The sequence below is a fragment of the Drosophila takahashii genome, chromosome 3R (genome assembly GCF_030179915.1).
Source record: "Drosophila takahashii strain IR98-3 E-12201 chromosome 3R, DtakHiC1v2, whole genome shotgun sequence".
NCBI classification, from domain to species: domain Eukaryota; kingdom Metazoa; phylum Arthropoda; class Insecta; order Diptera; family Drosophilidae; genus Drosophila; species Drosophila takahashii.
Window position 1 is genome coordinate 37,082,436 of NC_091681.1, and position 26,914 is coordinate 37,109,349.

General features: G+C 43.5%; 3 protein-coding genes across 4 annotated transcripts; 2 read left to right on the forward strand and 1 right to left on the reverse strand.

Annotated features, from left to right (window-relative positions):
• Positions 1-408: 408 nt before the first annotated feature.
• btz (CASC3 exon junction complex subunit) lies at positions 409-3,441 on the forward strand. Its single transcript, XM_017150394.3, has 2 exons — positions 409-547; positions 627-3,441. The coding sequence occupies exon 2, from the start codon at positions 674-676 to the stop codon at positions 2,945-2,947; it is 2,274 nt and encodes a 757-aa protein (XP_017005883.2). The 5' UTR covers positions 409-547; positions 627-673; the 3' UTR covers positions 2,948-3,441.
• Positions 3,374-8,982, reverse strand: CROT (Carnitine O-octanoyltransferase). 2 transcript variants are annotated; one of them, XM_070216439.1, is made up of 6 exons: positions 8,810-8,982; positions 7,715-8,102; positions 6,296-7,093; positions 4,803-4,933; positions 4,326-4,742; positions 3,374-4,270 (listed from the first exon to the last, which is right to left on the reverse strand). In XM_070216439.1, the coding sequence occupies exons 2-6, from the start codon at positions 8,090-8,092 to the stop codon at positions 4,138-4,140; spliced, it is 1,857 nt and encodes a 618-aa protein (XP_070072540.1). In that variant the 5' UTR covers positions 8,093-8,102; positions 8,810-8,982; the 3' UTR covers positions 3,374-4,137. The 2 variants fall into 2 exon arrangements, with proteins under 2 accessions (XP_070072540.1, XP_017005900.2); XM_017150411.3 differs by lacking the exon at positions 8,810-8,982 and adding an exon at positions 8,502-8,634.
• A 325-nt stretch (positions 8,983-9,307) lies between these two features.
• LOC108063343 (RNA exonuclease 1 homolog) lies at positions 9,308-13,321 on the forward strand. Its single transcript, XM_017150405.3, has 6 exons — positions 9,308-9,607; positions 9,669-11,054; positions 11,343-11,862; positions 12,103-12,696; positions 12,755-13,014; positions 13,068-13,321. The coding sequence occupies exons 1-6, from the start codon at positions 9,499-9,501 to the stop codon at positions 13,145-13,147; spliced, it is 2,949 nt and encodes a 982-aa protein (XP_017005894.2). The 5' UTR covers positions 9,308-9,498; the 3' UTR covers positions 13,148-13,321.
• The last annotated feature ends 13,593 nt before the right edge of the window (positions 13,322-26,914 follow it).

Consider the following 26,914-nt stretch of genomic DNA (forward strand, 5'->3'; position numbering starts at 1 on the left):
GGGTATTCCCAAAACTGTTGAATTGCTGAATTGTTGAATACAAAGTCAACTCTCAAAAGTCTCGATGCTGTTAAAAATTTTGTTGAATCGTTGAAAACCATTTTAGTATCACCAGAACACATTATTTATTTTAAAATCAAACTTAGGAAGCATATTTGTGGTTCTTTTTAATTGGTTACAATTTTAGACAGTAACTAACAATATTAAATCAAATTTTGCATGTTTAAAGTTCCGTGAAACTTTTCAACAAATAACAACTGTTTGAAAATTCAACAGGAAACATTTTGGGCCGTTCCCTTAATTGTTGAAATTTTCTGTTGAATTTTCAACAATTCAACAGTTATGGGAATACCCTAAATATAAATATTTTTCTTCTCCTGCAAAAATATATCGATATATTTATATTTTTCAACCTCCCTTCTCTGGATTCTGGACTTTCTATTTTCTGATTGCGTTGTTGTCGAGAAAACTCAGCGAAAATTAGTAAAATTTACCGTTTTACAGAGCACACTTGGTGGATAACTCAGCCCTTGACAAGGATTCGCAAGTGAGTAGAGATACGGGCTAGCTACTCCCCAGTGACACCATCTAGAATCCCATTCCATCCCGTTCCCGTTTCCCCGCAGAAGAAGAAGCAGCAGCGGTAGAAGTAGAAAATCGAAGAGACCCCGCGATGGCCGAAGTGGAGAAACCGACGGTTGCGGTGGTGGCCACGCCCCCGACCGACATCCCAGAGGCACCGGCGGCAGCAGCCACGCCCCCAACGGCGCCGGCGGCTGTAACGCCCACACCCACGGATGTGGAGCCGGGCACCTCGCCCACCCAGGAGCCCAACTCCAATTCGCATCCCCACGACTCGGAGTACGACACGGCCAGCGATCTGGAGGGCGGCGAGGGTGACTACGACGACGAGGAGAGCGGAAGTGGAAGCGGTAGCGCCAGCGGCAGCGAGGAGGAGGAGGAATCCGAGTCGGACGACGAACTGGGCAGCGAAACGGATGACGGCGAGGGGGAGCAGGCCCTGGACCGCTCCGTCGCGGACAGCGAGGCCCAGAAGAAGGTGGACGAGGACCGCAGCAATCCGCAGTACATTCCCAAGCGGGGAACTTTCTACGAGCACGACGACCGAACGGCGGAGAACGAGGGCGAGGTGCTCGTCGGGGAGCCGGAGAGCGGTGCTAGCCAGGCACCGGCGGAGCCCAATGGCGAACTAAATGGTTTGGCGGCTGCGGGAGTTGCTCCCGGTCCAAATGGCCAAACGCCACAGATCTCACAGGCATCCAAGACCATGCGCAAGTGGCAGCCGGCTTCTGGTGGAGATCGCTGGTCCCACGACCGCTTCGAGGCCACGGAGCAGGCGCCCAAATCGCGGCAAGAGCTGCTGCAGACCTACGGCTATGATATCAGGAACGAGGATGCACCGCCTCGAGCCAGACGTCGTCGGCGGTACACACGTGGGCCTAGTAAATACTCAAGGAACTGGGAGGATGAACAGGCCTACCTGAAGGCCAGCAACAAGGAGCGCAAGCCGCCAAGGCCACAGGATTTCCCGGCTCTCAACGAGAGGAAGCCACGTGGTCCAAGAACCTCTTCGTCCCGAGAGGAGAAGGAGAATAGAAGGTCTGGAGGAGCAGGAGGCCTGGTTGCCTCGGAGAAGCCACAGCCTTTGGCCAGTGGCTCCAATCCACACAGATCGCAGGAAAGGGAACGTGAAAGGGAGCGGGAAAGGGAGCGGGAGCCCAAGAACCGCAATTTTGGAAGGATGAACGGCGGCCCGGGACGTCAGAATGGCATGGAGTTCAAGAAGAACCAACGCGGACCGCAGCCAAGAGAGCCACGTCCCGACCAACTGGACAACAACCGCAACAAGCCGACCACTCCACGCTCCAACCAGCAACAGCCGCAGCAGCCAACTCAGCACCAGCAGCAGCCGCAACAACAGCCGCAACAGCGACAGCCGCCGCAGCAACAGCAGCCTCCTCCACAGACGCCGCTCTCCACGACGAACCTCTCGCAGCGACTGCAGCAGGTGCAGCAGCGCAACGATCCCAGCCATGTGGGCAGCGTACAGATGCACTCGCTGGCCAGCCAAAGTCAGGCGTCGCAGCAGCAGCCAGTCCATCAGGAGCAGCGAAATGCGCCCAAGCGCTACTCCAGCCTGCGTCGTTCCCAGCAGGAGGCATCCCAGCACCTGGCGGAGCAGCAGCAGCAGCAACAGATGTTGCATCTCCAGCAGCAACAACAGCAACAGCAGCAATCGCAGATTATGATACAGGACCCACACATGCTGATGCAGATCGCCTACCAGCAGCAGGAACTCCAAGCCCAACTGCAGACCATGCAACTGGGACCACCACCCACTGCAGCGGGAGCAGTGGCGACGCCACCAAAGCCACATGCTCCGTACTACGTGACCACCGGAACGGAGAATGTGCCCGTTCCGGTGCCCGTGGCAGTTTCCCAGGCTCCCTATGTGAATCCGGCCAGTGCCGCCTACTTGCTCCCGCCTACGGCTCCCTCGGTGGTGCCGCAGCCCACTCCACAGCCGCCCGCCCAGGCTCCCCAGGCCGCCACGCAGCCGGCGCAGCCGTACCAGAACTACAACACGGTGGGCGGCACCACCTACTTTGTGCCGCCGGCCCAAACCGCCAGCCGACCAGCTGCTCTGCCCCAGCGTCGTCCCACCAACGCGATCCCCATCCTGCCGCCCTCGGAGAAGCACAAGGGCAAGGGAGGTGGTAATGGTGGCGCCAAGGAAGAGGGCATCTCGGACAACATCGATCATATAATCGACAACATGTTTGTGCAGCGACCCTCGGCTTTCCAGGCCACCGGAGAGGGTGCTGCTCCAGGTGGAGCAAGCGGATCGAAGGAGGAGGTGGTGACCAGTCAATCTCCTTCTGCCGAGCAGAACCTTCAGCCGGTAACGGCCACTGGGCAGGAATGAGTGCAGGCGTTCGCCGGCTTGCCGACGCAACAGCAACCGAGACGAGGTCAAAGGATCGCTCCTCCTCCATCCGCCGGCTACTCAATGCTGCCGCCGCCGCACGCTGGCTACTACCGACCTCCGCCCCCGCCGCACTAGTGCTCCAAACTCATCTGATGACTTTTTTTTCCCCCATTCTGTCCTCGGGTCTGCGACCCCACGATGCAAACTGCATAAATTGTAGAAACGCAGTAAGAACCATTTGTAATTAGCATTTAGCTCCCAGATAATCGAACCTACTAACGAGAAAATTTTTCGTATATAGACGACGTATATATATATAATCCGTAGTTTCTAGGGCCAAGCTGCGGCGCTCGCTTATTAAGTCGAAAAAAGTGAAAGAGTGCTTAGCTTATTTAGCCGCATTTTAGAGTTGAAACAAATGAATTACCGACAGAGAAATGTATTTGCGTAAACTAATCGATTATTGAATTTAAATAAACGTTTAACACGAATGTACAAAGACTTTGGAATGACACACTAACTTACTAACTAGCTGCAAAGTGCGAGTTCTCATTTCGATTCCGAGCAAAGGTGGGTTGCATAGGGGATTAGAAAACGTGCGAGGTTCATTAAAAGTCATTAATAAAAATGGAAAATGCACTGGTTTGATGGGAATCGAAAAGCAGAACTGGGTTTCAATTTGAGCCCTGCGTGAATCATTTAATTTTGGTTTTATCATATTATGCCACGAAATTTCTGATTTGTTTAATTCAATTCAATGTGAAATAAATTGAATGTTTTTCTAATTCATTTCGAATTGAATGAATGAATGAATAATTTTTATGCATTTTTTGAATGTGCCAGATTTTTTTTGTGCTTTCTTTTGAGAACAAAAAGTGCAACATTTTTAAGAAATCAATGTTAACTGCTTAGAAAATAAAATTCAGGCAGATTTAATCACAAAATTAGGCCCTTCTTCAAAAGAAATTGTCGTTTGAATTATTTCGGAATTCATGCCATTCATTCATTCAATTCTATTGAACTCATAATTCAAATGCATTCAATTCTATTAAACTCAAAATTCTAATTAATTCATTCATATAAAAAAAAAATTCAAAATAATTCGTTGAATCCATTCATGCAGGGCCCTAGTTTCAATTGACATCAAGTAAGATTTTGTCCCTTCTTAATACTAAGCTTCAAGCTTTTCAGAGCTTGGATTCCTTAGCCAGCTGCTCGAGAAGAACGCTGATGCGCCGGAAAGAGTCCTTAAATACGTCGTTGAACTTGCGGGCACTCGTCTTGAGGCTATCCCGATAGGCGGTGGTTTGGATGAACACACTGCAATATAAATAGGTTTAAATGGGAATTCAAAAACCGGAGGATTTAAGCTTACGCTCCAGAGGTGATGGAGTAAAAGACGCCGTAGCCATCCACCAGCATGGGTGCCACAAAGCCCACGTTGGCGGTGAAGCCCAGAGTGCTGGACGAGAGCACAAAGTTGCCACCACCACCACTTTTCGAGTACAAGGGATCATCGTAGAAGGCGGGAATGTCCTGTTTGTTTTCGTAGGCCGCACACCACAGGCCAAACAAGTGCCGATCGATGCCGTTTCCCTTGCGTGCCTCGTTCATAAAATGCTTGTGCTCGTCGACGGCCTTGCGGAAGGCCCTGGCCAAGGACATATCGCCCACCTGTTTGTTGGCGGAGGCCCTCAGGAACTCCGCCACGGCGCCAGTGCAGGAACGCAGCGTTTCCGTTCGCCCATTGTAGTACTGACGCATCAGGGCGGTCTCGTAGGTGGGAGCAATCCTATTTTGTACAAGAAAATCTATTAAAATGGTGTTCTATTAAATCTAAACTTCCACTCACTCCTTATGCATCTGGTAATAGGCCCACTGCATCACCACCTGCACAAAGGAATCGGGATGCAGGCGGTGGGTCTTCATAAAGTCCTTGCCATAGTCATCGAACACAGTGAAGGTAGTGGTGACATCAATGCCCTAGGGTTGAGAATAAGGAAATAAAAAGTTAAGAATTTCTCAACTCGGGTACCTCGTAGAGTTTGCCTTAATTACACTGTGCAGCATTTTTAGTGCTTTTTAAATTTACCTCGATGGATGCTATATTTTTGGATTCGTTACGAATTCCCAAGATAAACTGCGTTTTCAAAAAAGTTCCCCGACGCAAGGATTCTTAGCAAAAGGACCTCAAAGTTCGAAAAATGCAGAAATTGGCCAACTTTCCGGAGCTCTCAGAGGCAAACGGATTCATGGTTTGATTCGATGCTAAAGTTTTTTAAAAGATACCTTCTTTATCTTTCAAACCCCATACTTAGAATAATTTTAGGATTTTTTTTAAGGCAGAAATAGATTCCAGAAAACATAGTCAAAAAACTTAAAAACATACAGCTGCGGTCAAAATAGTAGTAGTGTTGCCGCCCTGTGTTTTTAAAAGTTTGTTGTTGTAATTCATCTTCTTCTGGTGATATTGTATTGATTATAATTGTACTATTAGACTAATTGGATAAGAAAAGTGACAACAAAAAACTTTTAAAAACACATGACGGCAACACTACTACTATTTTGACTGCAGCTGTATACTTTTATGTTTTTTGACCATGTTTTCTAAAACTTGTTTCTCCCTTAATAAAAATCCTAAAATTATTCTAAGTATGGGGTTTGAAAGATAAAGAGTGTATCTTTTATAAAACTTTAGCATCTAACCAAACCATGAATCCGTTTGCCTCTGAGAGCTTTGGAAAGTTGGCCAATTTCGGAATTTTTCGAACTTTGAGGTCCTTTTGCTAAGAATCCTTGCGTCGGGGAACTTTTTGGAAAACGCAGTTTAACTTTGGAATTCGTAACAAATCCAAAAATATAGTATCCATCGAGGTAAATTTTTGATGCTGCATAGTGTTATCATTTGTGATTTTTTGGAAAATTGTTGGTGGCCATTTAGGGGCGCTGTGAATTTTTGAAGTTAAGAACTTAAAAAAAGTTCTCAAACTTTAAATTAGTATATCTCGGGAACGGCATACAGGAACAACGTGCAACTTTACACGTTTTTAAATGTGTACTAGCCTAGTAATACTAGAGGAATTAGGAAAATATTTTCTTAAATTTTTTGTTGGCCAAAAAGTATGAATTTAAGAAAAACCTATTTATATTTGCAACGAGTACAATTCTTACATGTTTAGGATGCAAGTTTGCACAACTCAATTTCTCACTGATATTATGCACATATGTATATTAATATCATAATTTTACCACCGTCCCTTCATATAGATAGAAGGTAGAAGGTAGGCTTTGAAAAAATATTTTGTTTTAGATTGTGAAACCCCTATATTATATTAGTTTACCCACCTTATCATCGATGTCCTTCTGGACCCGCTTAATCTCGCTCCTCAAAGAGTCATCTAGTTCGAACTGCAGCTCCTTGATCTCCGCCACCTTGCAGCTCTCGGCCTCCTTCCAATCAGGTTCAGGAACCTCCAGGAAGCTCAGTTGCATGAAGGTGGCGAAGCTGATGCTCACGGTGCCATCGTAGCAGCTGTGCTCGCCCGCCCAATTGGAGCGACCATTCTTGAAGACGATAATGCTGCTGCTGCGATCCGCCCAGCGGGAATGAAGATCCCCGAAGAGACCCAGCTGCGAGGACTCCTCGTAGTCCTTGGGCGACTGCTCGTACCAGCAGATCTCCATGATGGCGCTCTCCACCATCAGCAGCGTCTCCTTGTTGGCCGCCGAGATCTCCCGCAGCCGATTGCGGTTGCGAGCCCAAGAGGTACGATCGTCGTGGGTCAAAATGGGCACACAATCGCCCAGCGGTTCGTAGTCCAGGATGCTGCGCAGCCGCTGCAGGGCCACCAGAATCTCGGGAGCTGACAGGATGGTGTCGTCTTCGTGGACACAATCCAGCATGAACTGACGTCCCTTGCCGGAGATCAGGACGTGAGTGGGAGTCTTTCCCTCGTCTTTGGTCAGGAAATGCTTCTCGATGTGGTCCTGCTCCTCGCCTGGAATGCGGCTCGTGGAGAAGAAGTGCTTGTACAGCGCCGAGGAGTACTTGATCTTGCCGCCGTTCGAGGAGAGCGGCTTGATGCTGGACTTCCTAAGCAGATCCCAGAACTCTAGGGTGTGATGGATGTGTCTGGCCAAGCTCTAAGGATACAAATACAAATACAGTTTTGCCAAGAAATTGTGTACATTTTAAGACAAGTTGTTAATAAGTCTAGTAAGATTACATAAATAATCTTTAGATTACCACTTAGTGATGCATTTTCTATAGATAAGCTTGGTTTGTATAAGTAGTCTATACAGAACAAAAAAGTTTTTTCAATTAATTCGGAAAGTGCTGCTTCAAAGAAAATTAGGTATTCAATGTAAGGTACGTAAAAAAATTAAAATACAAAGCAATGCACAATGATAATGTTTTCAAAATTAAAATAAATGTTTTCTATGATTACCTATCAGTCTAATAAGATTTCATAAAACACCTTTAGATTACAATTTAGTGGTGCATTTTCTATAGATAAGCTTGGTTTGTATAAGTAGTCTATACAGAACAAAAAAGTTTAAATAAATTAGGAAAGTGTTTGTTCGAAAAAAATTAGGTATTCAATGAATGGTGCGTAAAAAAAATTAAAATACAAATCAATGCACAAGGATATCGTTTTCAAAATTAAAATACCTAATTTCTTTACAATGAAATAAGTGTTCCTAACTTATGATTGGAACTTTCATTTTTTTAAGTACCTACTCTATGATTATCTATCCACTCACTTTGAGCATGTATTCCGGGGTCTCCGGCACGCCCACCATCTCCAACTGGGCGGGCATGACCATTAGTTGGTAGGGCAACAGGGGAATTCGGATCGGGTGGTAGGCGTAGTCCTCCCACCAAGTGCCCAGCCAGTTCCTCATGCTGGCCTCTCGTTTCTTCAGCTTCTCGTGTAGCTCAGCACCCACTCCCTTCTGGAACTCATCGATGGTCCTTCGAGCCTGGGCCAACTCCTCCTTGGAACCAAAGGGCTGGATGCAGGCGTAGTAGCGCTCCATGGTGTCCTTTAGTTCCGGCAGAGGAAGCGAGGGTAGCGTCTCGTCGAAATCAAAGGTGTTCTTATCATCCTTGCTCATGAAATATAGGCTAGCCCGATCCATGGTGGTTTATCTGGGGGGAATCGTTGAGATAAGTTTGCGTGTGGTGGCTCTCGAAAGGCCTATGGCCATTAGATTAGAATTCAAATCAATAATCATATCTGGAATCACTTTCGCAGCCGAAGGGTCCAAAGTTCTCTCAATAAATAAACTGGGTACATTCACATCGAAAATGGATCTTAACAGATCTTCTGGGATAGTTGAATAAACATCACAAAATAATGATATTTTAATAAACAATTTACAAGTGCAGGTGTCAAAATCTAAGTAATCTTTTTTGCAATAGAACTAGACTGGCTAGACGAATATATCTCCCCCAATCAGTGGATCAAAGTACGGATTTGGGAGCTTTATAAATATTTATATTCCCGGTGCACTGGTGAAATCATTGGCCAATTTCACGCCAACTGACCTTTGGACTCGATGGAGAATTCACGTTTGCCGGAGACACCCGAATCGCCAGACTGCCGTTATACGACTGAATCCAATGGGTGGGCCTGATATCACAGCACACCTCGCTGGAGAACTTGGAACTTATCGCATCGTGGGATCCGCCACCCGCGTCCTCTGACTCAGTTTTGATAGTATATCAAACCCCAATCATGACCAGCAGACAGTCGGCCTCTGATAAGGCCCACTTTCATTTGAATTTCTATATTCCGAGATTACAGATCCCAGTGGACACACCCACACAAATCTATAAAAAATTGAGGTTTGTACCTGAACTTCACTGGGCAATAAAATCGGTCGAAATTAATGCAATTCGGCAGTTATCAGGTTCATTTGGATTGATAAGAAACCGATTTGACGGGTATTAAAGAGTATTTTAATATATAATTTTATCGTTGAACTCGAGCGACTTTGTTTACAAGCGAAGCGGCAAACCCGGTGGGAAATGGAAAGTAAAAACAGCTGATTGATAGGGCTGACAACTCTTTTTATTTTACAGGGGATTATTTATTTGTAAGTATTATTTATATTTTTAAAAGTTAAGATTGGCCTAAATTTGGTTTTTAAATGGCAAAATAAGTTACATTGTTTAAAAATAATAAAAATAGCTACTTAAGATGAAACTCTATTAGCTAACTAATGGGTTTTAAGCATTATTATATTATTATTATTATTACCTTCACAGGGCATTATAAATTCATTCAAAAAGTTGCATTTGTCTTTTAATTCAAATATAATTCAATTTTTGCGCCCAAAAAAGTTAGTTTTTGCAATCTCTTTTCAACCAGGTGGCAGGGCCAAATAAAAAGGTGCTGCCAGATCTTCTCCAACCAAGAACAGCTGACTGCTGATGAAATGAGCGAAAGAGACGGACAGAGAGAATAGAAGGAAATTTTGGGACGCTTGGTTTATTTGCTGAGCGGCTTGATTTCGCTAGCTAATCCCAGCCAGCCGCCGGAATGCTGCCGTCCACGGGCCTCTTCAAGGGCTTCCTGTGCCCGTACTTCGACGGCCAGGATGCGGCCACCTGCCGCCGTCCCTTTTGTCACTTCAAGCACGCCCGCAAAGGTGAGAACCTCCAGTTGATTGGCCTTTGTGCACTGCAATATTAACTTCCGGTGGCCTTTAGATGATGTGGAGACGGCGGAACCTGCCGCCGTGCCCGAGTACAAGCCGGCGCCCAAGCTGCTCTCCCTGCCGCTGCCCCAGATCGCGCTAAGTGCGCCCAGGAAGAAGTCGAATCTGGAGTATCACCCGGAGAAGCCGGCTCTGAATGCCTCGCCGGCGAAGAAGAAGCAGGAGGCGGCGGTGGATAGTGCACCCAAGTATGTGCCCGGCCAGCCATCGGCCACCAATGGAAACCAGGAGGAGGACGACTGGCAGGCGGCTTTGGATAAGGAGATCGATGAGCAAATGCAGGTGGAGATCGAGGAGCAGGTGCAGGAGCAAGCCAACCATGACGAACAGGAGGTGGTGGTCAAGCAAGAGGAGCCGGAGGAACCGGAGGAGCAGCCAAAGAGTGTCAGGGAAAGCCAGAGAAAGGAGCACAAGTCCAGCAAGGAGCGGGAAAGGGAGAAGGAGAAGGTCAGGGAGCGGGACAAAGAAAAGATCAAGGAGAGGGAGCGGGAAAAGGATAAGGAAAAGTACAAAGACAGGGAGAAGGATAAGAAGGACAAGCGAAAGTCATCCCACGGCGACAAGGAACGCTCCAAGGAGCGGCACACCTCCAGCTCCAGTTCCTCCAGGCACAAGTCTTCCTCCAGCTCCAGCTCCTCCCACAAGAAGTCCTCCAGCAGCGACAAGCATCGCGATGAGAAGAGCTCCACCAGTAGCAGTAGTAGCAGGCACAAGAGCAGCAGTTCCTCGAAAAGTCATCACCACAACTCCAGTTCCTCGAGTTCCTCACGCTCCAAGTCGAAGAGCAGCTCATCTTCTAGTAAGAGCACTTCCAAAAGCGAACCGGAGGCGGAAAAGGAGACTGAAGCAGCTCCAGAAGCCCAAACCGATCCCATGGAAGATCTGGATGAACTGGACTTTGATTTCGAGGCAGACACTTCCGAGGGAGAGATTGTGCGACAGTGCGAGATGATCTTCGACGAGATGGAGAAGAAGTTCGCCGAGATGCACAAGGACGAAGGTGGCCAAACCAACGCGGAGAGCTCTCGCAAGCGCAAGGCTCCCTCCCCAGACATTGACACCTTCACCGAGGCGGCGACGGCGGCTCTGCAGAAGCGGCGGGTGGCCCACGAGAACGCGGACAGGATCAAGCCGCATTTGGCTCCTTCGGTGGCGGTGCGCAAGCCCAATCACATCCGCAATGCCATGCAGGCGATCTTCGATCGGCGCGCGGAGCTGCGGCGCCAGGAGAAGCTGCAGGCCGATGCCGCTGCCGAGCAGCTGCGTTTGGCCCAGGAGCGGGTGCGCCAAGCGCAGGAGGAGCTCCGTCAGGCCAAGGTCAACTCCAGCCTTACACCACTTATTTCCCGCAGCGCTTTGACTCCACCAGTGCGTTCAGGTGAGCAAAGTTTATTGTTTCGATCAATTTAGAAGGAAATTAAATCAATTTTGAGATTTATTTTTTAATAATAGGTATACACTTACATCGAATTTCATGTTTTTGTGTAATAATTCATTTTTCTTATCGACATATGTTTATTACTCAGGTTATTTCAATTTCACAAGGAAGTACTAGTACTATCTCATCTTGTTTACTATACATTTATTATATCAAATTATATCTACACCCCAAACTTCTTATTAATTAATTTATAATCTAATCTAATTAATTATATTTCTTTTCCAGCTCGCAGCATTGCTCCCGTGGCCAACATAGTGGCCATTGCCCGGGCCAAGAAGAAGATCGAGGAGCTGCAGGCGGAGAAGAAGCCTGCCTTCACGCCGGCCCAATCCTTCAAGGGCGCCGGCCGAGTGGCCCACAAGCCCACGGCTGCGCTGGACAAAGCTGCTCCGGCGGCCAACGACGCTAATGCCGAGAAGCCGACCGTCCTGGACCCCAGTAGCTCCAAGATATCCTACAACGTGCGCATCCAGTATTACGAGATGATGGTGAAGCACTGCACCGTCATCTATCCGCAGTTGCCCGACGCTTGGGAGCGGGCCCAGGTGGAGGAGTTGGCCGTCTTCAAGAAGTGCAACACGCCTGCCATCTACAAGAACAGCTGCATGCTGGCGATTAACAAGCTCCGCAAGGAGGCAATCGAGGCGGGCAACAAGCCGAGCGTGGCCTGCAAGACGGTGTCGCATGAGATGATGCTGGGTGGGAAGAGGGCGCTCACAACCTCATGGAGTGTGGAGAAAAAGGAGTGGGTGGCTATTTTAAAAACTAATTATTGTTTATATGCAATCTGTTTGTTTTTCTATTAGAAATTATTGTTTAGATGGTAATTTAATAGGCGCAAATATTGCCCCTGTGCCAAAAACATTATGAACTCAATCAATTCTTTATGATTTTATATTTGTTGGCGCTTGAAAGATAATGATAATATTGCACATAAACAGTATTAGATATCAACAAACATTAAATAAACCAATATTTATTACAGAAAACTTGGCTCCCTGGCCAATGGCGAACCATTCGATGCTTTGGACGCCGAGAAAGCATACGAAATGGTCTTCGATCTGCGCCTGACAGACGAACAGCTGGTGGAGAACGGCTATCCGCGGCCGGGCGAGAAGCGCGGCACGGCGGTGATTCGTGCCTGCCGTCCCAACCGTCGACCCAACCAGAGTGAACGCTACTGCTCCCGCTGCGGCAAGGTGTTCAGCCTGGACATTTACGAGCACCAGGGCTTCGACATGTGCAACTACCATCCGAAGAGCACGGGCTACCGGCGGGGATTCACGGACAATCAGCACCGCTGCTGCCAACAGCCGGCGGGAACTCCCGGCTGCACCTACGGCAACTACCATGTGAGCGACTACTACGATCCGGACAAGCTTACCTGCTTCGTAAAGACGATCGAGAGGGGTGATGACCTAGTGCCCACCAAAAAAGACATATTCGCCTTGGATTGCGAGATGTGCTATACAACTCATGGAATTGAATTGACGCGCGTCACGGTGGTGGACATAAATGGACGCAGCGTTTACGATGCTCTGGTCAAGCCGGCCAACCAGATTGTGGACTATAATACCACGTAGGATGGGCTACCTCATTAGATTTATTTAGATCATTTTAAACTATATTTATTTCAGCTACTCGGGCATCACAGAGGCCATGCTCTCGAAGGAAACGCGTAATATACGCGACGTTCAGGCCGTGCTGATGTCCATGTTTCATGCCAAAACCGTGCTCGTGGGCCACAGTTTGGAAAGCGATCTGAAGGCCCTGAAACTCATCCATGACGTTGTGGTGGACACCTCGGTGCTGTTTCCCCACAAGATGGGTCCGCCCAAGAAGCGCGCTCTCAAGACGCTCTGCATTGAAAATCTGAAGCGAATTATACAGGAGAATGGTAAGGTTTTCAGAGGCGTTTTAAATTTATTATAATATCTATCTCCTCCACAGAGGCCGGCCACGACAGTGCCGAAGATGCCGAGGTCTGCATTCAACTCATCAAGTACTATCTGCGCAACAAAATCAGTTGAGCTACTATCATCCAACATCATCAGCATTCAGTTCAAAAGCATTACATACATCTGTTAATATGTATACCATGCCCATCAAAAAAATCAAAGCCTTAGCCCTTAAACTAACCATATTTTGTAAGATAAAACTGTATTTATAAATAAATCACTAAGCTCTGACAGCGGGAAAGTAAAGCCACATCTTTTAATGAAGGTTTATATTGTTATAATCATTTAAAAATATTAAAAGTCCTTTATAGAATTTCTTACCTCAACCAGTTATATTTTTCCCATTGTTCTCTATTTTTCCTTGGCTTTTCCATTTTTCCCTGGCTTTTTCACTCCCTTTACTATCGATAACAATTCAATGAAAAGCAATTGGAAAGTTTTGTAAAGTTTTTTACAGGACGCCGCGTTACAAACTGTAATTGCAAGTTTCGTGCTTGACGCACATCACAGGATATTCCGCCCCTTTTGCCGCCCCCCAGTTTCCTGCTTCTTGTTTTTGTTTTTATTATTTAAATGTAATTTTAATCAGATTGCGGCGATACTTTATATTTTTCAATTACACCCGGCCTCGTCTGCTGGCCGTGGGCACCATCTGCACGTTGGCTTCTTGTTGCTCCGCTTCAACATGCCGCATGGGGCAGGCTTGATGTTTCAATTTTAACGTTTTATAATTTTCCGTTTCCCGATTCGGGAAAAGTTTGGCTTATTGAACGCCAAAAGAATGCAGGCAAAGTTCCAGCACTTAATTCGGCATAATTGTTGCCTCCGGCCATGTGCTCCATCGGATGACAGGGGATGTCATAAGCATAAGGTGGGGTTCCCAGAACCCATTCCCTTTCCCCACCCATCTTTCCTGAAATGGCTGATGGCGACACGTGTTTATCTATTGAGCTGGCACAACACAACCTAACGAAAAGTAAATAATATTAGTGGTACTTGGCAATGACAATGTGCATATGTGGCCCAGTGCGAGGATATGAGGACATGAGGACATGAGGCGGAGGCCCAACGGCCACAAGAACACACACAAACCAGGATTCGGAAGTGCTGCTTGAGGCTTAGCAACAAGAGCAGCCGCGCTAGAATCACAGCTGCACTTGGAGAAAAGTCAAATTGAAGAAATACATAAAGATTTTTAGAAAATTATTTTATAGGTTACAGCGGATTTCATAAAGAAAACAAATATATTTTTTATATTATTTTATTTTGATACCAGTTCAAAGGAAAAAAATTAAATTCTAATTTTATAATCTTACTTTATGAACGATGGAAAAATATCCACAAATTAATAAACATTAAATTTTTAAAGCAGCTAAAAATCACATTATTTCGATATCAGGTTCATAAAAAACAACAATATATTGTAGTACTTATATTGATCTTACTTTAAAAACGATGGAAAAATCATTTTATTTTTAATCATAATTTTAAATTTCACAAAAATATGTAAATATTCATAAAAATACAATGAAGACGCCAAGAATTACTTTATTTTGATACCAGATAAAAAAATTAAATATTAGTTTTAGTATATTTATTCTAAACTTAAAAACGATTAAAGGATTTTAAATTTGGTGAACTTAATTTTAGAAAAAGCTATAATACTGTTTACTGACAAAAATATATATTTAACAAAATAATTTATTATTCCCAGAAAGAAATCTATAATATTTCTTACTTCCATTATAGAATTTAATTATTATAACATGTAAAATCTTTCCAGTGCAATGACAGAGGGCGGCATGAGTGGAGCCAGTGGGCAAAACAAACACTGGGCCAAATACAAACACAAATAAAAAGCCAAAAACCAAGGGGTAGTCGGTGGATGGGCTTACTCCCGCTCCTCGTGAAAGGAGAGCGGTGCTGCTTGACTTGTCACACATTGTGCTGTTGGGTTCCCGGTTCCCGGCTCCCAGTCCCCGGCCTGGTCGGAAGTTTACTTAAGACCGTCGAAATAGAGGCATTAAGATCTTTAATGTTAATCCCCTGAGCAAATGCTGTGTGGTCGCGACGACATCGCCACTGCGTGTGTGAGTGCTCAAATGGGCGTAAGGATGGGATGCGATGGGATGTGGGGATACAACCTGGTCTAGTTGTAGTTGAGGAGGCATTAAAAAAAGGCTTAAAAGCTCGCCGAGCCCTTTCGTAGCCCCAAAGCCCACATATGAATATTTCATTTGGCCTGATGACAACATGCATGCGCCGACTAAGTGCTTTAAACATTTAGCTTAATGCCCCCGGTCCTTTTGTCTTTTAATTTGCTCGCCGGGTTCCGTCACGTATTTAACCAAATTGCGCATACGCCGCATTGGCCGCTCCGCTTGCACCAAATATTAAAGCGTATACGTTTACCCTTGGAATATTTTCGGCATTTCGGCTGGCGGAGTGCGGTTCCCTAAGCCTGCAGCGCATCTGGCCTGGGCCAAAAACCTTTTTACAACTTTTCTGGAACCAAAAATAAAAGAAAAAAAAAATCAACAAACGGCTAAGCTGGGCGGCAACCCACAGCCCAATCTAAATAAGGTGAGCTAAAGGCAGTGGCAAAGGGAAAATAGCGACCGTGGGCGGACCGAAGAAAGGCAAATAAAGAAAGCTAAAAGAAAGCTGGCAAAAGCAAATGCCGAGGGCCAAGAGCCAGATGAAGGTAAAGCTGGCGGTAAACGCAAAATAAAGTCATCACAAACATATTAGCAGCTAAAAACACCTGAGCAAATAGATTTATATGCACGATAAAGCACAGAGTAATTTCCCCTAGATCCTGTCAACCGCCACCCACAAGGGCCACGCCCCCCGCCGCCCGCCCACCTGCCTGTTGCCTAAGCCGCAAAGTAGCTGGCAGGCAGCAAGATAACATCACTTTATTGTAAGAAAGTTAAAACACAAAAATGCAAGCCAGTCCCCAGGTGGAAAGTGAGTGTGTGGAGTGTTCCTCCGACCTAAAAAAATAACCAAAAAGTACCCATAGTACCTATACCTATGGCGTAAAACTTCTCAATGCCGTTTGCCGCTGTTTTACGAGCCATTTCCTTTTTTGGTGGGGGAGGGGGAGGCTGCTCCTCCACTTCCGCTTCCTCTTCCTTCTTTAGGTGTGAAATTATAAAATTTGTAGCATAATTCTAGGCCGGCGAACAAGTGGAGCACGCGTGCGTCCACGTTGTAAATACATAAGTTTGCCACCCCGGGTCGCAGTTGTACTTACACTACAATATATATATGGAGACGGTGGGTAGGTGGGTTTACAATCCCGCGACTCCCGAACAAGTTGGGCCAGTTTATGGCTCCGGCAAGTGCACGTCAGGACACACACGTAACGCTTTTATTTCGTACTTAGCAGGACATTTCTGTGCACTTGCCCGGAGTGGAATTACTCTCGCCCGGGACTCGCGAATTGGCCCAAAAGCTGACGAGGCTCTAACACACAGAACTTCATTTTGAAAGATCTAAAATTGTTCAAATAACATAAAAGGCATCCGATTTTCTAATGATTTTCTACTTCAGGAAAAAGGAAGGAAGAAAGGACTTTCTTTTTTATATATTTATTTTTAATTTTTAATTATTTACATTCATAAGACATTTGTTCATTATGAAGAGTTTTTGTTCTACTTAAGGAGGCAATAAATAAAAATTTTAAGAAAGAATTTGTTTTGATGATAATGAATCTGATTTAAATATTTTGATATTTTGTGCTTAAAAGTATGCAGTGAATACAAAATAGACGTCTCCCCGTAGGAATTCATATCACTTTTGGGTTAAACATTTATTGTGGCATACTTTTAGACACCTATTTTAAAATAACTTTTAATTTTAAAAACCCCCCGTTAATTTTAAAATGATTTAAGAAGCTAATTTTTAAAAAAAAGCATTGGGCTGAAATTAAAAGAACTTTCTTCTTTTCTCTTGAATGAAGTGAACTCGGATCATGTGTGGATTCCCATTCAAGTTGCCATTCAGAAGCGATTTCCCCAGTGAGTTGTCGAGTGCATGTGAGATTCGTTAGCGCTTCCTTTCCCTTTCTTTTTTTTGGCCAACAACTTTGAGAACGTTGAGGGGTGGAAGGTCGACCCAGGCCATTAGCAGAATGCTTGACAAATAATTAGGGCAAAAACTATTAAGTTGTCGCCCGTGCGCTCGCCCACACTCGCATACATGACTGATGACGTCCAGTGAAGGATGCCTCGGAGGACTCAAATTGACATTGCTCAACATGCCAGTCAAGTTGGCGACCAAAGTTCAGGCAAAAACGGCCAAGATTTGTCGCGGCTGGCAACTAAAAAAGTTAATTGCAGTTAATGACGACATTAATCACAAGAAAATGAAGCCGGGCGCAATGACAATAAGCACAAAGCGACAAATGAAGAGCCAACTTGAAGCGTCCGCTGCCGGGGCGGATGCACTGAGAGAAACTAGTTGTTAACCTTAGAAAATTGAAAGCTTTTGTAAGCTGTATTTGAAAGTTTATCCTTTTTAAGAAATAATATGTATTTCAGTACGGAAAAATTGAAAAAAAAAATAATTTCAAAAGTTATTTATATAAATTTAAATTTATATATTGATATAATATTACTTATTATGTATTTGAAAGAACATAACACTACAGTATTATTTAAATGATACAGCGATTTAAAGTAGTAAATGGATAATGCCTAAAATAAGTATTGATATTTTAAGTTTTCCATTTTAAACAAAGGATGTTTAAAATTTTTGTTAGAATATTGTTTGGCGGTTTTTACAGCTGGATAAATTTAAAAATATTTTTGATTAAAAAAAAACGGTCACAAAATATTTGGAAAAAGAAAAGTGCAAAATATTGAACGAAATATTGTTTATTTATAATTATTTATATTAAAATTTATTTACTGTTTTTATTTATTTCAGATCTCCAGTTTTTTTTTGCAGTGCAGCGTTGCTGAGGCTTGTTCCTGCTGCTGTTCTCTGTTTCTGCTGCTGATGCTGCGTGTTGCAGGCGAGTCCGGCAGCCAGGCGTCTATTAACACCGATCCTTTGGACTTGGCCGGTCCTCACAAAGCCGGCAAGACAATGGCAATGCGAAAGTTGCGTCAGCCCCAGACTTTTCCCAGAGAGTGAGAAAGAGAGAGAGCGAGAAAGCGGAGCGCAACAAGCGGCAACAGGAAGTGAGCGCGTAGTAGGAAAAGCAATTTTACTGCGAGTTTCCTCAAGACAAATAAGTCTGCTGGATCAAAAGGGACTTTTCAGAGAGACGGGGCACAATAGAAATGAATTATAAGCGACAAGCGGGCTAGGAAGTGGGTGCTTAGGAGGTCCTTTTGGGGATGGTATGGGATGGTATAGGGTATATATAGGGTGAGGGTGGCGGTGTCAGCGATAATAATGAAGTAGCATGACTGATGATGCCGCCTTAGTGCAGCCCGTAAATAAAAAAGAACAACTTCGGCGTGGCTTCGGTCCATTGCGATTAGGCGGCAATAAAGACAGCGACAAGCCAGTAAAATGTTTTCCATTGTTTTCCCTTTTCGCCGCCGCCTTTGTTTTTCCCCAGCTTTTGTATATTTATTGCTTTTGTTTTTGGTGTTTTTTCCTCGCTATCCCATCCCACTCTGTATGGAAATCAAAGTGGCTGCTGCGTTTATATAATGAAAATGAGCTCGGCAAACGCTTTTCATAGTTGGCATTAATTAAGCGAGATTCTTGGGCGAACTTTCAATGATATTGTGATTGTGATGACAGTAGTTGGATAGCTCGAGGGGTGGAGAATCCAACCCCCTGAAGCTGCGATGGTCAGGTAAATGAGCTGCACGTTCCCCAGACTTTGACGCACGACCGCACAATTTGAGCCCAAGGTTCTGCAGCTGCTGCTCCTTCGGGGCCCTTCGATTGGTGGTGTCAAAACAAAGGAGCCTGCGGAATTTATGCAACATGAGCATCTATAACTTATCCAATTAAAACTCAATAAACGCCGGCAAATACATAGATGAAGATGCCAGGCGAAGGCATCTGCCAGGAAGTTCCACTTCCACTTCTAACCAGGTTCAATAGCACCCAACCATCCCTAGAACCCATCTCCTGCTGGCTTAACACAGCGATTACAAGTGCCTTCAGCTAGTAATCCACTTTCGGAAATGCACCGCACATTCACCCAGATCCCCCCAGCGATCCAATGCCTCGAAGAGGAGGAGGAAGGCCCCGGAGTGACAGACACAAATTGAAGATGACAAAATGTCTAAACAAGTGAGCGGGAGTTCGGCTATAAGGCAAAGTGTATAGTGTGTGTGTGAGGGCGTGGCATATCTAGCGGAATAATCAATAAATTACACACCTGTCTGGCCACAGCAAATTTATATATCTCCCCGCATTGGCAGAGTTATGGCCATGACTGCGGGGGTAAGGATCTGTAGAAGGAGCAAAAGGAGCCAGGAAGCTCGATAAGACAGGAGCAGTGCATAGAAATATTTTTCACAGAGATTCCAGCGAGCGTCGGCGGCATTCCGCAGGTGCCGTCTCCACAAGATGCCAAGGAGCGGTCCTCGGTCCTCGTCCTTGGTCCTTGTCCTGTCCCGTTGGATAGCGGCGTCCGAGTCAAAGTCCTTTGCAGCATAAGGGCAGGTGTGAAGGGAAGGGGTCTTAGCCGGCACTTGGAAAAATATTGGAGCATTATGATGGAAAAATAAATCTGGATTATAATTCTAGTTGATACAGTTGGTAAATAACTAGTATTTTAAAATCAGGCTATTTCATTCGGCATCCTAAATTTATTGAAAACAGATTTCTTGTAATTTATTTTGTAATTTATTTTGGTTTTACTAATTGTATTATTGTATTACTAATTGTATTATTGGAATTTGATATTTTTATTGTATATTTATTCTTATATTTATTATTTAAATTGTTTACAATTTATATTTATTGTTTTGTATTATTGTATATATTATTTATTTATCCGTTGGGCACATAAAAGATTGAATGCATCTAATCTCATTATAAATGATTTGTTATAATGATACTGGATTTGCTTACATTTATGAAAAACGTATTGACTAGATAATTTCAATAAACTCTTAAGTGTTTTTAAGGGCTGTAAAATATTAAATCAAATGTGTGTACTTTGCTTCTTGATATTTTTGTATACTTTTTACATTTCAGACTTCCTTTTAACTTTAATTTCTGTCAGTGCAGTTATTCCGCTTGAGCCTTAATATTTCACGCTAGCTGGGTTTTCGATTGTGTTTGGCTCGGACTTGGACTTGCCGTGGGCTTACCTATGTACTTGTCTGGTAATTGCTCTGCCCGAAGGGCTGTAGTCCAGGCTTTGCTGGCCAGGAATTCCACAGGACGATCTGAGAGGTTGGGGGATTGGTGGAAAAATGGAGCAGGACCCGGGGTAGCTGGCCAGCAGGACTCGCCGTGGCACTGAGTGAGTATTTGTGCGTGCCACACTGACAGGCAGCAATGCGAGGCGGCACTGAATTTTTGATTTATGTGCCTTACTTATGCTTTTACTTAGTTGTCTGCGGCGAGTTCCCCTTCCCCCCACTCCTACTTCCAGATTCCCGAGTCTTATGGACGAGCCACCAAATTGATGCTAAGTGCTTGGGTGCGCGTGCGAAATGGGTTGGCAGGGAACTGAGAACTGGAACTGGAGAAAGGAGCAATGAGCTCCTGCCCACACGAGACTTTCACACACAATTCCAAAGGAGCCATACACACACTCACATTTACGCATATTAAATACCATCCTTGGAGAGTCATCAGCATTCCTCGAGCGGTTTTTATTTCCGTTTTCATTAGTTGCTTTTTACACAAGCGACACTCACCAACACACAAGCGTAATAGCATTAATGTCTCGTTTACTTCTTCTTCCCAGGACCCTCTTTTCGCAATTTGTGTGTAAGTGTGTGTTATGTCAATGGCAGCCATTTCTATGTTTGCTCACGTATTCAGCTGTTGACATTCCAGTGCACTGAAGAGCTATCGGACATCGGACAAAGGACAAAGGACAAACGGACAGCGGTCAACGGACAACGGACACTGACCGAGTGAAAAATGAAATGAGAAATTGCCCCGCTATAATTTGCAGCATCAACAGGCGATTCTCGCACTCAGCACTTAACAAAGGATTTTCATTTTACCCCTCGCTTTTCATATTTTGTTTAATTTTTTTATGGCATTTTATTTTATGACATTTTTAAAAACTGATTGTTCAACAAATACAATAAACTGACAAATTTTTTGTTTGTGTCTCACATTAAAATTTGCATAAGCTGTTAACAATTTGTCATGCTTTCTGTCCAGACATTTTAAAGTTAATTAATAATTTCATTTATGATTTTTATATTTTGTTTGTAAGGATATAATAAAGGATATCTCTTTTTTTAGTTATTATAGAAACTTTTTTATGGAGAAAAATAAAACTATACATAAACAATCAAATTGAAACGGATTATGCCAAACAAAGGATTAATTTCCACGGTGGATTTGCAGTCTCATGTTTCTCCTTAGCTTAGCTTAGCTCAGCTGCAGGGCTTTGTGGGCCGGATTTGAGCCTCGAAAGCGGGACGAAATAGGATTTTTGGGCGCTAATCAAATCACGTACTTAGCGAAGTAAAATACATGCGCAGAGACCCAGAAGCACAGCGCCCGAAATGAAAGCAGCTCAAAAGTACGCCACACATTTTGTACACTCCACATTTCGTAGGGTGGTGGGGTGGCAGGGGGAGTTGGGTGGGGTGCTTTCGAGGCCGTCTCCTAAGGAGGCGCATTAATAGCTTACATCCACACCAATGTGTGAGTGTGTTTCTATGCCACATGTACACACATGCGGAGGAAACTTTGATGGCACAAAGGCAAATTACGAGCGCATTTAAACTGGGGCGCGAGTGCTACTTAAATAACTCATTTAGGGGCCCAGTCCCCAGCTGAGAAAGAGAAAGAGAGGGCTAGAGAGAGGGAGAGTGAAAGAGACGGGGCATGGACCACACAAAATCAACAATAAACTTTGTCATCTCAATTTGCTTATTACCAGCAGGCAGCCGCCGAACTTTCTTATTAATGGCGGGCGATTGCAACATGTCGCTATCTCTGACTCTGTCTTGCCCTAATGCACTTGGAAAAATATTATGTAATTTATTTTTAATAATTAGTATGTTTCTTCAAACGAAAACCCTTTATTAAAAACAAGATTTCGATATTTTTTAATGATTTTAATTACCGTTTATATTTTTAAGGGGACATTTTTGCATTACAATTTTATTTTTTAAAATTATATCTAGTTGCTTAATTTCTATAAAATAAACATCCAATTTGATAAAATGAATTTATTTACTAGATTTGTAAAAATTGTTTCTAAAAATAAGTTTAATTTCTTTACTTTTTTAAATTATTTTATACTTTTATTAAAGTTTGGATCCAAAAGGCATTAAATTGTTCCAAAAACAGCGAAAGTAAAATCTTAAATCTAATTTTTATGAGATCTGCAATGAATAAGTTCCTTGAGAGAGACCCAATTAAACCCCGCCCTGATGACAAGGTAATATTTATCGCCTTTTCGTCCATGCAACTTGTAATTCCAGGGGGTTCCCCTGACCAAGACCAAGACCAAGAGGCGGCGGCGGCGGTGGCGGTCGGTAATGCGGCCAATCCCCTTCGAAGAACCGAAGAACCGCAAAATGGCAGCGCGAATGGCAGTGAGGTGTGTCCTGTGGCACATCCTTCCTGTGTCGCTGCCATGTCTTGCGGTTAGCTGCACGTCGCAAATTGCAGAATCCATAATTAGTGTCTGTCATGGCGACCCTCGACCCCTTGAAACCTCCCCCTATACCATATTATACCATACCACCTCCACAATCCGCTGAGCATCCGCGAAGGCGCGGCTGAGCTGCACTTGAGTGGCTTTGGCTGCTGCTCTAATTGCAAGTAAATATTTTATGCGGCAAGCCAGTTTTAATTGCCAGCTGAAATAAATACGGAATCATTATAAAATTATTTAAAATGTGTACAGCTCACCGGGGAGGGGGAGCGGGGGAATCTGGCCCACATTTGTAGTGGCAGCAAGTTTTAATGATGCCCCATCCTCCCGTTCTGCTTGCCCCATCCAAATCCACTTTCACATGCACTCGCGCTGCTCGTTTCTGGGCCGGATAAATGCAAAAATCACGCAAATTATCGAAACATGCGCAAGCACACTCCACAACTCCTGGCGACTTTGCCGCATAAATCTTGCCAAAGTCAAAAAAACATAAAAAAAAACAGCGAATAGGAAGAAGAAAACTTTGCCGGCGAACGAACGGCAGGCAGGCAGGCAGCGAAGAAAAAATATTCTATAAATCTTGAGGTAGCAGCGTCCAGGCACAAAGACCAACTTTCCACTGCCGCAAATTGCAAAACTTCAACATTATCGTATGAAGTGCGAACATGGCGCAATCGATTGGAAATTGCAGCAGCAGCAGCAGAAGCAGCCAGTTACGGCCAGTTTCGAATCACCACAGCAATCAAAGAGTCCTGCAAATATAATGGAAAAATTATTAAAACGCTAAAAAAATTAGAAATAAAAGGATTTATAATCAGAACATTTATAATCTTAAATCAGAGTTTTTAGAGTCATAGTAAAAGAAGAGAATCTAATACTAAGTTTAAAGCTTTCAGAAAATTTAGAAAATAATTTTAAAGTGAAAGCATAGAAATTGGCTAATTTTAAATCAGAATTTTTAGAGATATTTCAAAGGAAGGGAACCTTATACTAAATTATAATACAACTAATATTAAGTTCATACTAAAATACTAAATACTTAAAAATCTTTAACAAGAAGTTTACTTAGTTCTCCTGATTGGAAAATATTATTTTAAACCTTTTCAAAAATTTAGAAAATAATTTTGTTCTAATGTGAAAACTCGCAATATAATATTTTAATATTAATAACAAATATGAAAATTCATCTAAAAAAGTTATTATTAGTTTTTAAATTTATTTAAATTATTTAAAATACGTTTAAATTGACTGATGTTTGTTTTGGTTTCCGCTATTTTAACACGAATGTTCATAGGTGTTTGTTTAGTCAAGTCGTAATTTGGAGTAGCACTCGAGGCTTAAGTGTTTGCTGATATACGGGGACATGCCGTAAACTTTAATGGGCTTTGGCTATCGGCCTAATTACCGAACACATCGCCGATATCGATGTCACGTCATCTCCTCGGCCAAATGAGGCGTGGAATAGCCAATGCCGTTGACTTTCATTACCCTACTTTCCTCTCCTCTTGGTTTTCCTCTCAACTGTCTTCTGATTCATTGTTTTCTCAGCTTTGGCGCGGATTTCGTAGAAATTATGGCGAATGCAGCGGCGTAAAGTTTTTCGCAAACTGCCAAATGCAATTTACTTGATAGGATCAAAATCTTTGGGTCTCTATCTCGGTCTCTGACTTCGTCCTGTCATCGTTCTTTCTATTCCTTTTCCGACTTTTTCCAGGCCAGGCCAGGCTGCATGTAAAGTGACTTGCTGGCTGGGGGAATTTTACGATTTAAATGCGATTTACGGCGCTAATTCGTTGTGGCAATGGCAGTAGAAGCAAAGGCAGCACCAGCAATGCCAGGCAATCGAATGCGAAAGGACCTGGCCCATCCTTCGGATCCTGCGGCTGTCTGCCTGCCTTATAAACCATAGCATACTTTTCAGCATCATTTGATTCCGGGCGCATTTATCATAATGGCGGCGGCAGTCGGTCGGTTTGGCGGCTCCACAGAATTGGAGAATCAGAATCCCACGCCGCACAATGGCAGCGAATGCAATTTTACGCTGAAAAGTTCCCAATCAGATTTGAATGCGAACTTCGAGCGGGTCAATTATTTGTTTGGGCATTAGTTCAATTACCACAGATGCGAGGGAGCAGAACAAATGTGGGTTTATGTCGCAGGAACTGGAGTGGAGTGAAGTGCATTGGGCCATTAAATGATATATGGGCACTTCCAAAAAAAAGTCCACCAAGCCAAAAACCTTGAAACTTGAATAAAACATATTTCCACATGATTTTGCCCCGATATTAGTTTCTAATTAGTTGGATACTGAGCTTAACTACAAATTTGGAGTATATTTTGATTATTTTTATGACAAACCCCACCAATATACGCAAAAATCAGTTTTTGGCTATTTTTTTGTTATTTTTTGGACCTGTCTTCTGTTGTTAATTTATCCTATAGGAATGCTAATATGTGACATTTTTCTGTACTGAATGCTTCATTCACATGCTAAACTATTAAGTTAAAAGCAAAACATCCAGCAATTGAGAGATAGAGGTAAAGAAATCCGCTTTACAAAACAGTCGGAAAAAATGTCCCGAGCGACATGTCCCGAGCGAATGTGGTTGAAACTGCATAAAAAAAAAACGGCAAAGAATTTTTGAGGGAAACCAAAAGCCTTTCACAGCGACATGTTTGAACAACATTCTAAAAAAATCGCATTCAAATATTCCATCAGAATTCGCTAATTTCTGGTGTTGTATGAACTTCCCCGAAATCCACTTCTATTTTTGTCCCGAGCGAATATGGCAGTTTTTTACCGATATCTTAAAAACTAAAAGTGGTACAAAATCAAGATTTTTACCAAAAATAGAGCTTGGGAAGAGTGAAAAGAAAAGCCCATAATTAAAATTAAAATCCATTGTTTTACAATTTTTTTTCAACTTTAAAGGTGTGCAAATGTCCCGAGCGACATTTTGGAAGTGCCCATATCAGGTCGTTTTAATTGTTTAGTTATTTTGTGCGGTCTATTAAAAATAGTAAACTGTGCTAGAGAAATATATTTTAAGTCCAAAAGTCCTTAAAATTGTATTGTTTTTTACAAAAATATACTTTTTTTAATTGAAAATAAATTAATGACATTTTAAATCCAAAGGTCCCATCAAAAAATTCCAAATTACTTCGTGGATTTTACAAAAATAACTTTACTTGTTTTTGTATGGTAAAAATAATTTTAAAATGCTATCCTTTCTGATCCTAAATGATAAAATTATTTTAGGTTAGGAATATAAGGAACTATTTCGTAATCCCTGAAAAACTAATTTATCAAAAATATATGCAATACAATATGACTAAGGAATACAATTTAAATTCCAGGGATTTTGCACCACTTCAAATTGACTTCCATTGTACGGAGCACGCCATTGTGGCTCGGGTCGGGTCCTCATTTTCCATTCTTCTTGCCAGGCAGCCAGCTAGTCTTCTTCCTTTAGGTCCTCTATCTCCTCCCACGGCCTCCCACTTCCCGGTCTGATAATCTTTTTGATTTCCCAACTATTTCTAATGCGATTGCTGCCGTGCATTATGGCCGGGCCAACAATTGGTTTTTGCGGAGCTCTCCACCTCGTTGTCCCCTCGCACATCTTGTGCCACCTTATTGGGTTATTCAGCTGCCTTCGCCTGTCTGCGAACCTCGAGTGCACTCGTCGCTGCTTGAGCTCCTCATCTATGTGCTCTCTGCTGCCACTAACAGAGCCACAACCACGTCCACATCCGCAATTCGCATCCGCACTCGCATCCGCCTCCGCCTTCGTCTCTACAGCCTTTGAGCCGTCTTCAGTCTCAGTTAGTGGGATTGTCAATGGCAATGCAAGCCTGCTTATAATGGTAGGCAAATTTCGTTATCAGTAAAGCGGCAACTGCTTTTAATGCGAGTGTCTTCTGACATAACCACCTCAATACCTCAATTTCGGATTCCTTACACCTGGGAAAATATCTTTCGTTGGATTTCAGGTTTCTTTTACGCATTGCTTTGAAAATAAGACGTCCTAACTAGAATTAAACATTATTTAGATTTC